Source organism: Halyomorpha halys, unplaced genomic scaffold (assembly GCF_000696795.3).
Source record: "Halyomorpha halys isolate HHAL.00 unplaced genomic scaffold, Hhal_1.1 Scaffold71.1, whole genome shotgun sequence".
NCBI lineage: Eukaryota > Metazoa > Arthropoda > Insecta > Hemiptera > Pentatomidae > Halyomorpha > Halyomorpha halys.
Window position 1 is genome coordinate 2,069,353 of NW_027107476.1, and position 12,801 is coordinate 2,082,153.

General features: G+C 27.6%; 1 protein-coding gene across 1 annotated transcript; it reads left to right on the forward strand.

Moving 5' to 3' along the window:
- Positions 1–2,414: 2,414 nt before the first annotated feature.
- On the forward strand, positions 2,415–9,114 carry LOC106692781 (mitochondrial nicotinamide adenine dinucleotide transporter SLC25A51). The gene is made up of 3 exons (XM_014438939.3): positions 2,415–2,868; positions 2,998–3,182; positions 6,366–9,114. The coding sequence occupies exons 2-3, from the start codon at positions 3,030–3,032 to the stop codon at positions 7,080–7,082; spliced, it is 870 nt and encodes a 289-aa protein (XP_014294425.1). The 5' UTR covers positions 2,415–2,868; positions 2,998–3,029; the 3' UTR covers positions 7,083–9,114.
- Positions 9,115–12,801: the final 3,687 nt, after the last annotated feature.

Below are 12,801 nucleotides of genomic sequence, written 5' to 3' on the forward strand. Positions count from 1 at the left end.
AACAAGCCAATTATTGCTCTGATCAGATTTGATATTAATACATTTGATAATAGCAGTGATGTGTTCTTGCATACAATAAATAAATAAATTTTAATTCTTCATTTTTCACCAAATATCAATAATAATTATTTCAATTCAATAATCAATATCAATAATTTTAACTATCACTCACTCCCTTATATTTATAATTGTTCTAATCATGAAAAACTGAAAAATATATTTTATCCCCTGGTATATTCAAGATTTTCAAGTATTTAATTTTCTTTATGAAATTTTTTGGTCATGGCTATTATGAAAAAAACATTTGATAGCTGGTAGGATGCACTTTTTATCTACCACCTTTGGAGAATCAAAGACAAAAGTGCAATTTTTTCATAAAATGATTTAATAATACCTTAGTATTCCTAGAAGTGAACACTATTTTTGTTAAATAAAACAGCTTGGGCAGCTTTTAACAACAAAAATTTCTTTACAGGAAAGAAAACTTTATTTGCGAATGGATAATAATTATTCAGGTTTTCAGTAAAGGGACTACAGCAATAAATTGTTATGTTTTAATCTTTTCTTTGAAAGATGACCTTTAAGGCTAATCTATTTTCAGGGCAGGTCATGTGTAACACTAAATGTGTCACAAGAACATCATGATCATGACTGAAATATTCTTTACAATATCGACGCTACACTAGATGATTAAAAAAAATCTGCTTAAAAGAATAAATTGAACATAGAAAAACAGTTGGAATTAAAAAACAAATTACATACCAACTAGACAATTATAATGTTCAAAACAATAAAGATAAAAAACTTACATTTCACATCACTTAAAAAAAAAATTAAGTGTTTTAACTATTAACAACCAAAAAATAAAACAGAAGATGACTGTATGCTAATAATGAGTAAATGTGATTTTATATTGATACTTGTAGCTACCATAAACAATTTAAAATCTGTTTGAAACAACTATTCTGTTTTTGTTTTCTTAATTACATTGCATGTACTTCACAAAACACCAAATGCCTTTAATTGATGTAGAATATAAAACTATTATTTAAAAACTATTTTATGTTGAGTACCCACCCTCATATGATAAAACTATTTGACAAGAGGGTCAAGACGGAACAAATGAGTTTTATAAAATTGTGCAAAAAACAAAATAAAACATAAAGACGTTAGAAAAAATGAGACTTTAAGCTGACAGAAAGACTAACTCCTTACTATTAGTCTGTTCTAAATATCGTATATAATAACTATTTGGTATTGAATAAATAGTTAGAAGCAGAACGTTAATCACAGTACAACTGTAATATTTATAAATATCTGTCATATTCTAGGAAAAGAAAACGGTAAGAATTTTGCACCAAAAAATATTTACAGTACTTCTCTGAAAATTGTTGTAATAGAGTTAGTTATTCGGTCAACTGAAAGGCTCAAATAATCACTGAAGGGAAAAATAAGTCTAAATTAATGAGAGGAAACAGGAAATAAACAGGAATCTTTTACTTAAAGTAAATATTTATTGCTTTTAAAAATATACTTTTATAATTTATAATTCAAGGAATAAAGTAGATGAAAAATATTTCAGAACAGTGATCTTCATTTCAGCAAATTGACAATTGAATCACTTAATGGGCCTCAAGCTATGGTCCATATGTTATATGATATACATATATATCAAATCATTAAAATAACAATAATATATAAATTAAATAAAACATCTAATGTTTAACAAATTTAACAATAAATAGAAATTAGTATACCAAACAGCCATTGAATAGATGTGACTCAACTATTAATATGATATAAATTCAGTCTTTAGGAAACAAGTAGGAATGATAACAATTAATGACGGGAATATATCATTACAAACATTTTTAATACTGACACGATAATGCTCCATATTTCTGAAAAATCTCACAAGGATACTAATATATTTAATATTCGTCAATGGTTTTGGGCCTGGTTTTGAAATATACATAAACAGATATGAGTATGAACACTGCAGCAAATGTTGGGAGCGCAATAGTAAAAACCTTCTTTTTGTTTTCAACAAAATCTCTTTTTCTTTCTTTTTTTTGTTTATTAGTTTCTTTCACTTTACCTTTAAGCTGGCGCATGGTTTGATATTATCTGGAACTAATGAACAGATTTATTTAGTTGCAATATGGTTATGAGAAAAAATTAAATTAAAATGTTTTTAACATTAAATCACTTACTTACACATTACTACACTAACGTATAAATTAAATGCAAGGGGTGTTATAAAATATATTAATAAATGCTGAAGAATCTGTAACGAGATAGCTTTGTTATCAAAGATAACAAGCAGTAAAACTGATATAAACAAAAATAATCACTAGTTAGAGACAGAATAACAGGTGGACAGGTAATGCGAGTGTTTATTAATAAGAGATCATAAATTATTTACCTATTAAGTGGAAAAGAGAGATTCGAACAGAGAACTGAAATCATGCCACGTAACAAACAATTCAAGTTTTGTAAAAGTATCAAAGCGTGTAAATATATTATAAGGTGAAAGTAAACAACCAAGTGTATTACAATTATATCGTAACTTAATATATTCGAAATAAAGTAATATATTTAGGTTTAATAAGCCATAACTTAAGTTTTATTAATTGTTTTAAATGGATGGACAAAACCAGTAATAATAACACAAATTGACGGCGGTTTCGTTTAATCCTAGATTGGAAAGGCCGTGGTTCCTATCAAATGGTTTCAGTAGTGCTCAGCCTTTATCAATGGGGTCCTACCCGGGTGACAGGGGGGTCCAAGAAATGTTTCGAGCTGAACATGAATTTGTTACCCGATAAAATTATTAAGTTCAGTTTTAGGTTTCGAAATGAACAAAAGGTAAGTTATGCCTTTAATATTTTTTGCATAAAATTGTTTGATCAAATGAACTATTATCAGTGTAGTTAAATGTCAAGTTTACATTTTCCTTGAGTATTAAAACATTAGTTTTAAATCCCTATTTTACAGTAGTCTTCGGTTGTACCTGTAAACCTGATGCAATGGCTCCTCACATTGAAAATCATAATGACACCCCTTTGTTGCTTAGACCACCCCTTGCAACCAGCGAAAATAAAGAGTTTATCTGTGGATGGGGCGCAGCTACAGTGAATATATTAGTGACATTCCCAATTAACAAAATTATTTTCAGGCAGGTAAGAAATATAGATTGACAAAATGATGTGTGTATGTATTTCTTATCTGATATAATAAAACTGGTTTAGACCATGATTTAAATGTTTATTTTACTATTCATAGGTTTTTAAATGGTAGTATTCATTGTGAACTAAATTAATTCTTTCTCCTCCTTTGTGTTCTAGATAATTATTCTCTTGTTCCTTCTATACTTAAAATTTTACAAATTACATTTTTTCTCTTACATTTTTATTATGTTCATCAATTATCCATGCAATAAATTTAGCTATTGGGGTCGATAGATAATAAAGTTTTTATTGTTAACTGTGATTCGAATAATCATCACATATAATTATAATAAACTACATATATTTCTGAATTTATAAAATTTGATGTCCTTATATGTGTTTGATAGGCAAAAGATATTAGCAGTTAAACGTATTTCATTTCATACTTAATTTATGTTATCGTATTGTTTTTTCAGTGTTGACTTAGTATAATCTTCTATTTATTGTTTTATATCCAGGGTATTTTCATTGATTGTTATTAACACTATAACTGTAAGGCAATATAAATTTTATACCTATTTTAATTTTAATAGATTTGCAAAGCAGTACCGCTGCTCTAGTTATAGGATAGTGGTGATATGTTTTGTGTATGTGGCATAAAGACAGACAACCATTGTCTCACATATGATATGAGATTGTTTCTTATTTTTGCTACTCTGTTTTTCAACTAAAAATTTTAAGCTCTTTAATCTTTTTCGAAGGGTAAATTTTATTTTTGGATTGTTCAACAAATAAGATTTGTAACTGGTGATAGGTCAATTGATTATTTTGGTGTGTATTTAATGTTATAGAATTCAACTAAAGGTTTTAAGAATTACTTTTATTTGTTGTGTCATAAGTTCGTTTATGCATTTTCTTTATTTAAAAACAGCTTCCTTCATTGGAAAACTAAAGAATCTAATTTTTCCTTCTGGCACACTACTTAGACAATTGTGCTTTAAAATGGTTAGAATTGCCTAATTTATACTTGATCATTAGATTATTGTTAAAGTTTTTGAATTTTTCAATACCATCATATAAAAATATTAATGCTAAAGGGATCAATATTGTATTTACCATTCTGTCAACTTTAGGACCTTATCAATGGGATACATGTTATATACCTCATGCACCTTATTAAAATAAGTATTTTGAAAAATATCAACATATGATATTTATTGAAAAATGTCTTGGTGTCATGACTAAAGTATCTACAACGTTCTTGACCTACTAGTGAAACAGTTATATAAAGTATTGGAGCTAAAATTACTCTGTTAAGGAATAGATAAAGGTAAAAGTTTGGTTTATTAGTAACCAAATTATTTTCTCTTGATTTGTAATTACAATCCGTAAGCTATGTTACTACCAAACGTTCTGGGGGGCCAACCTGGAGATACCTCTATCTGCTTATCTATATATTAAATATAAGTTATAAAAAACATTTAATTCAAGTTTAAAACTAATGATTATTATTATTTTAAGGCATATAACTTTCAAAATAATTAGAATTTTTTGTTTTTACTTTTTAGTATTTTTTTTACAAAAATGTTTCAGGGACAGGTACTGGGTAAGGGTCAGGGCTACCCCTAAAGATAAGTATTTATACCCATGAGTACATTACAGATTAAGTGTATATCTCAATTATTCATTACTAGATTTTGTAGCTCGTGTTTTCGTATGAATTAAATCAAAATAAATTACCCTCAATATGCATCAGAATATAGGTATCACAGGTCGACTTTTTTCTTGTAGTTTGTAAAATTAGTATTTAGTTAAAAATGGTTATTAATTTTATAAATTCATTTTAAAATAAATAAATCAATTAACGAGTTATATAATTATGTAAATATTAGTAATTATTCCATTTTGTAGTTGATGAAATCAGAGTAATTAATTTGTAATTTATGAATAAAATAAATAATTAAAACTTAAAAACAAGCACTTAAAAATACTACAAGCACTCTGGTCAAGCTTATTGAATATTAAGCTCGTTGACCGTTACCAACTTAAATTATTATTCACAGATGTTTTTGTCCATTATATTTCTGAAGGTAACTTTAAAAAGAAATTTAGTTTTATTAGAAAATTATTTTATTGTCTTTATATTATTTTTAGTAGTAGAGAAAGGGCACTGGCCAGTTATAAGGCCTCGAAAGAGGCCTTGAACTCGACCATTTCTGTTTCCCTGTTCCTTATTTTCAAGATCATAGTTTGAACTAGACTGAATGTATATAAATGTATAAAGTTATTATTATTCATCAATTCTTATGATCTTATCTTATTCTTTATTATGTAAAATTGTTCCGTTAAAAAAAAAATCTCAGCCCTTAATAACCTAATTTTTGCTTTATATACAGTTATGTTACAAATTTCAATAAAACTTTACTTATAGAAAATTCATTATCTGTAAGATCTTTTAAACCTTATCTTTGTTGGAATATAAAGTCAGTAATATCTAAATTATCTTAGCAGATTCTGAAAAATAAAATCCTTGGGCACAATGGCATATAAGTTAAAATTTTCTATAATAATAGTACCAGGGGCAGATACTGGAATTTTCTGAGGTGTGACACTTGCGTACTTCGTGAATTCCATATACTCAATTGAAAATGTTGATATAATTAAATATATTTATAATAATTTAACGTTTAAAAGATAATTTATTTTCCAAGTAAAGAAATAGTAATAAAAGTGACGCTTGCATTTATATGTAATTGAAAAAAACAAAACAATTCTTTCCACTATCCAAGGGGGGAGAGCGAGCATCCCTTGATGGTTCCAGTAGTTAATTGTACCATTTTAAAGTTATGGAATGAGATATAATCAGTGATGGGAATTTTAGGCTCTGTGGGTCTTATATATATAACCATCTGTATATTTCATGTTCTGCAGATAAAAAATGTTGGTTGATCTTGTTAATGTGTATCATATGAATGTGTCAATAGACTCAAGTATTGTTTTAATTTTATCATTATTTCTTCTGTGTTAAGATAGTATTTTTATATAGTCGTTTAAATTTTTTTTTATTTTGGTTTTGTGTATTCCTTATTTTTAACCATTAGTATTTATAATGCAAAACTTTTCACCAAACAAACATTTTAAAATTATTTATTGTGTTTTTGTTTGGATTTACTAATACTACTGCTTAATTTTCAGATGCTACATAATTTGAACACACTCGCAGCAGTAGAGCAAGTTGCCAGTGAAGGTATCTTTCGACTTTACAGAGGTGTTGTTCCACCACTATGCCAAAAATCTGTCTCTGTTTCTATAATGTTTGGAATGTATGATAAATGTCGGCGGCCATTACTGGAAAGAAACGTAAATCCATTTCTTTCAAAAGTTATAGCAGCTAACGTAGCTGGCACTATAGAGTGTATTTTAGTACCATTTGAAAGAGTCCAAACCCTACTCCAACATGAAAGATACCACAAAGAAGTGTTGAATATGAAGCATGCGATGAACTTACTTTGGCATCAGCATGGTTTTGCAGAATTTTATCGTGGCCTGGTACCTGTTCTTTATCGAAATGGGCCATCAAATGCTCTTTTCTTCATTTTTCGAGACAAAGCAAATGAATTATTTCCAGAACCTACTAATTTTCCCAGTCGGGTTGTCAATCAGTTTGCAATCGGTGCAATGATTGGAGCTCTGTGTTCAACAATATTTTACCCCTGCAATGTTTTAAAAGTTCATATGCAAAGTCGAATTGGAGGCCCGTTTCAGTCTGTGATATCGTCAATCGTTGAAATCTACTTGGAGCGTGGAAGTATCAAGGCTTTCTTCAGAGGAGTTCACCTCAATTATACTAGATCTTGCATCAGTTGGGGCGTAATCAATGTTGCTTATGAAGGATTGAAAAAGATCTTATAAAGACATTATTTTTGCTTTTATTTAATACCATGAAAGCCAAATTAATCTAGATCACTTTTAGAAACATTAAAGAAACCTTGAATTTTAAATTTCTGGTAGTAGAAAAAGTAATTAGGAAAAGAAAAATGATATAATGTCAATCTATTTCTAGGTAGAACATAACGTGCTGACATATTTTTAAATAGTTTCCTGTATGATTATTGAAGTGAATAATCGTTAAATGATCTTTAAATTATCATCAGTTGAATGCAATGCACAATTATGGTTTAAAATGATGTCTTTCTTGTAGCTTAAATATTTGTTCCATGTGTTGTTATAGCACAAAAATGTGCTTAGTAATATTTATTTCAACAGGGATATAGGCAACTATTTACGATTTTAAACTAATCCATAGTTTTTGTTCATCTTTTGGGAACTGCTTGTTCCAACAATGTTATGAGTCCTACAACTTAAGAACGGGTACACTAACTGTGGGTGCAATTTTTTTTTTTAACTACTTGTTCTTTTCATTTTTATTTACTTTTCCAGATGTATTTAATTTTTGTAATTTAAAAATTTATGATTTTAATGGATGAAGGGTACAGGGGAAAAATGTATGATAATGGAGCGCCAAACATCCATTGAGCTATATCTTAAGCATCTTCATGAAAATTCTACTCTTGATTATTCTTTTTTATAATTTTCTTATGGAATGTTTTAAATCTTAAAATTACCAAAACAGAAGGAATGTCACAATTTCCATTTTAATTATAATACAACAGATTTATTTAAATAAGTTTGAATTTGCATTTTCAAAAGATACACTTCCACATCAATTAATAGTTTCAGATTTCAATCAATGGTTTGAGACTGATATTGCAAGGGTAAAAAGAGTTAAATAATATCTAGCTGATAGTTATCTAACACTTCTGACAACTATGTCACTAGGAGCCCATAGGAACCTGTTGTATGATCTGAGAAGAGGTATAGGAGTTGTAAAAAATATCTATTTCAAGGTTTTATTATTATTATTTTTATTTCAGATTTAATTCTTGTGTAGTCATTGAACATGTTGAATTGCTTTTTAAAAATTGTATTTCTCGTAAGGAATAAGGAATATCAATAAGGAAACTTGGATTTTTCTGAAAACACTGCGAATGTTATTGATTGTGTTTTGAATTCTGTCATGCATTCTTTCATGATCTTTTCTTCCTTTAATATAGTTCGTTTCTCTCCATGCACCTATTATTCATTTGTTTTTGATACTCAACTTTCCCTTTCAATATAATTTTAATGCTCATCCACACTGAAACCTTCATCCACATCTTCATTACTTTTCTTTTTAAAGTAGTCATTAACAGCATGAATAATCTACGATTTGCAATCTGGGTAGGACATTCCTGTAGTTTTTTCAAGTAAAGTTGTTCTCTTCATGCCTTTCTTTCGACTTTCCTGAATGCCAGCTTCATCAGGATTGTTTCATTCTACTTTAGAATGGCTCAAAATTTCAGTACAACAAAACAATGCACAAATAAAAGGATGTAAACACCTCGCAAAATGAATTAATGTTGATTTATTAACAGGTATTGTTTGCTTTGTTATTTTTTCTGATATTCCTTGTTATTTTTATAACTTGCCTACAAAATTTTTTCCTTTTGTTTTGCTTTTTTCATTTGCTGGTTCTACTTATAACAATGAAAATCAAGGGCAACAGCTGTAAATAATTATATTATGGTCTATCCTTCGTTTTTCCCTTGTACCCTTTCAAACATGGTGAAATAAAAAAAAGTGTAAAGATAAACGTTTTTAGAAATGGAAAGATGTACCTAATTTTAGATTTAAAATATTTCTGTAATATAGTTTTCTTATTTAAAACGGTAAATATTTATGAAATTGTTAGTTTTATTGTATATATTTATATATAAACGGAATAGAACAATTTTTTCCTCATAAATACTGTTGATTTTAAAATTAATACAGTATTATTAATGTTATCTTGAGTTGTTCCAAAAGAGTCTGTTAATATATTAAATGTTGTATCTGACTTGTTTTATTTATTCAATTCGTAGATGGAAGACTGGATTTGATTTTGAGGACATGATTTTCATGCTGAACCTTAAAATTATTGTTTTAACCAATTCTAGGTTACTTTTAATGTTTATAAACAAAAGTGGTTCAAGTGGTGAGTAATGTGTATTGAGCAAAAATAATGTAGTTATAATTTCAATCCTTCAAGGTTTTGTTGTATAAACCTCTTAATGATGACAATATCCAGTTTTTTGTTGGTGCAGCTTTCTCTGATCAAATGTCCTCTTAGCTTTTCCAATTTCCATCTTTCTCATTTTCCAGAAATATTTTACAGCTATCCGCACCTATCATTTATCATTCAACCATTGATAATTACACATTTGTGCTTACGTTAGAAGTTGCTAGGAACTGATCAAATATTCTCATGAATCCTGTTGAGAAATATTTAATCCTAGATCCATTTGTTGTAAATATGTTTTTTATTAGTTTTAATCACACAAATCTGTTTGGATGGGAATGGCTTAAATTATAAAACTTCCTTATACCACTATGAATTCAAATTTTTAAACTTACTGGGCAGACTTTACTTGCGTTGTATATAAGTTGTAAGTCATATAATTATGTTTTTGTTATTTTTTTTTTTAAGAACTATGACCATTTTTTAATTTAGGACTATGTTGAATTTTTTTTTTATATAAATATTAAATTTTCTTTTATGTAGTGATTGCTAGAAAATTAGACTAAAATTAAGGTCTTAAAACGGTCCAAACTAAACCTAAGCTGTTTTTTTTAATATGACTTCTTAAAGGAACTTTCAAAAATACATTTATGAGCATTAATCTACTCTTCATGTTTCACAAATAACTAAATGATCTGTTGTTTTACAGTTTGACAGCTCTAAACCAGATTAGAGTTCTAACATAGTAATTTGAAAGATGAGACCAATATTTTAATTACATTAAGAGGTATTTTTCAATTTTATAAATACCATTGTTTTTCAAATTATTTCTTATTTGTTGTTATTGTTTGACAGAAACAATTTTAATTTATGAATATCATTTATAAATTTTAATTAATGATGGGTAAGATTTATTCCTAAACTATTTTCTAGTGCTAGTCAAAAAGTTTAGTCATGTATACTAATTTCTAAAAAATGGTATCCATTGTTATATTAATGTCAAGAATACCGTAAAAGATTTCTTGTTCAAATCTATGGAATTTTTGACTATGGTTACAATATAGGAAGTTAAATTTGAGGATAAGGGTAGAGGAAATAGATTTACATATTTGAGTGTTCATTTACCTGAATTATCTTCGTTCCTTTATGAATATCCTGTTTGCAGTGCTGTGATGTAGTAAGTGAAATGTGTAAGGGCAAATATGCTCTATTTAAAAGGAATATTGTTTTTTTTTTTTTTTACAGTGAATCCTGAAATATCTTTTCCATATGTTACACTATTCACTGTTAGTTTAATCATTATTAAGATTTATGATGTATACATATTAACCCTATGTTCACACATAGGCAATATTTGTGATCCTATATTATTAGGCAAAAAACAAAATTTAGGTTTGCTCTCCTGATCATCAAATTACACCAAACCAGTCAATAGCAGCCTATTGAAACATGAATTTATTCCAAAAATAAATTTATGTAGCTCCCAAGTAACTCTTACAATTGTTTTACTGGCTATTACACCTTAGTTTTTTTACTGTAAATCATATTTATGATACATAGTCCTATACAATTTTTTTCCTTCTCCTCGCCTTATTTCAAAATATGGGTTAATATAACACAAAATTTAATGACAAATCTATATATATATTATAAACAACAAGACAAACAATTTGTTTATAAGAAAACACCTTTAGGTTTGTAACTGTTGGTGCTCTGCTGTTTCTGCCAAGTATACACTGTGGACCAGGATTTTAAAAGGGAATGAGGTAGTGTTCGTACCTAGAATTGTAAAAAAAAAAATATACGTCACAAAAATTCCTTTTATGTAGAAGATGATGCAACTGATTTCAAGGATACACGAAATATCTTTTTCTAGTCATGATGCTTAATTCCCCTCCCCACTCAACTATGGAGACTTTAACTAGAATGATTTGAAAGAACTGTGTAACAAATTTTTAAAAAAAGTCGCAAGTGTTAAAAAAATTTAGTACCCTCAGTCTTTAGTGGTCTTTCCAACTCAAACTAATCCAAACGTGTCATGTTTATGATTACGCTGAATGATATTTATAAAATAATTACCTAAGAATTTCACATAAATTTAGTTCGGTTGTTTGATTTTATTTTACTCTGAAGTTTTTTAATAAAAGAGAAATTCTCATTTATCAATGCTAAAAAAATTGTTTGAGTCACCGTTTCGTAAAATTACAGTTTTAAAAACAAAATTTTAATAAAAAAAATAATTACCTTAAAAATATAATTGAATAATGATTGACTGTGAAACAACAACAGATAAATCTAATCTGGGATGACTCACAGTGATAATGAAACATAAAATATGGTATATATATATTTTTTCAATGTAGCCGTTATTTATTAATCATTTGTTATAGTTTATCCGTACAAATATAAGAATTTCTATGAAAATTGAAACAAAAAAAATATTTAATATCTTACGCCATATATTATCGGGTTTTTGTTAAAATGTACTGTTATAATTTTTTCCTTGTTATTTTACATAATTCAAAATAAGAGTCGGTAAGGTTTGACTTTACTTATGTGGGCATTTATTAGTAGAAAGTTTATTTCTAATTTTATAGATAATTTTCATTTTTGTTGTGTAGTATTAGACACACTTAAGTCAAGACTGTAGTCAGTAGTTTTAAGAAGTAGACTGATCTATTGGGGAAATGTTGCTAGTTTTATAGTATAATCGATGTATTTATTACTTTTTCATAAGGAAGGGGGTACGACTTTTTCTATTGTTGGAAAAAAATCTCAAATTTATATTTAACGCTATTAGAAAGACGAAAGAGGCCTTTTAACTTTGTCCAAATATTTTAGAATTTTCTCTATATAGAAGTTATTGGTAGTTCTTAAATTATTTAAATTTTATGTTTTTATTCCAAAAACGTAGAGGGGCCTCGTGTCACTCTATTTTTAACTCGTGTTTATCATAATCACTCAGCCATATAATTTATACGAAAAAAAATTAGTATTCTAACATAATTTTATTTGTCCTGTTACTTTGATGATAATTGTTTTTTTCTTAAAAATACATTCGCTAATTTACATGAATATCAATTCATTATTTATGGCGTGGAACAAATTTTGACGAATATAAAATTACGACATTTTGTATAGAATTAAAGATTTTCCTTCGTTTTATCTCAACGTACAATAAAACATTATTTGGTTTTAAGACTCAGAACAATATTTAAACATAACACAATACACGCCTGATATAGGTATATAAAAAAAATGTACAGTTGATCCATTTAGGGCTGATGTCAATAAATTTCGAATATCTGGCCGGTTCGTTGTAATTTAAATTATTAAAAAATAATACTACACAGGATTTAATTTTTATCAACAATCCAGTCAGCCCTGATTCAACAAACCAAAACAATTACTGCAATTATAGGTCACGGTTAGTGTTGGTTTTCTTAATTTTTATTATCTCGTTTAATTGAAGATAAAATATTTGTGGAAGAACAAAAACAAATCGAATTTTGAAAATGTCCATACTATTGAACA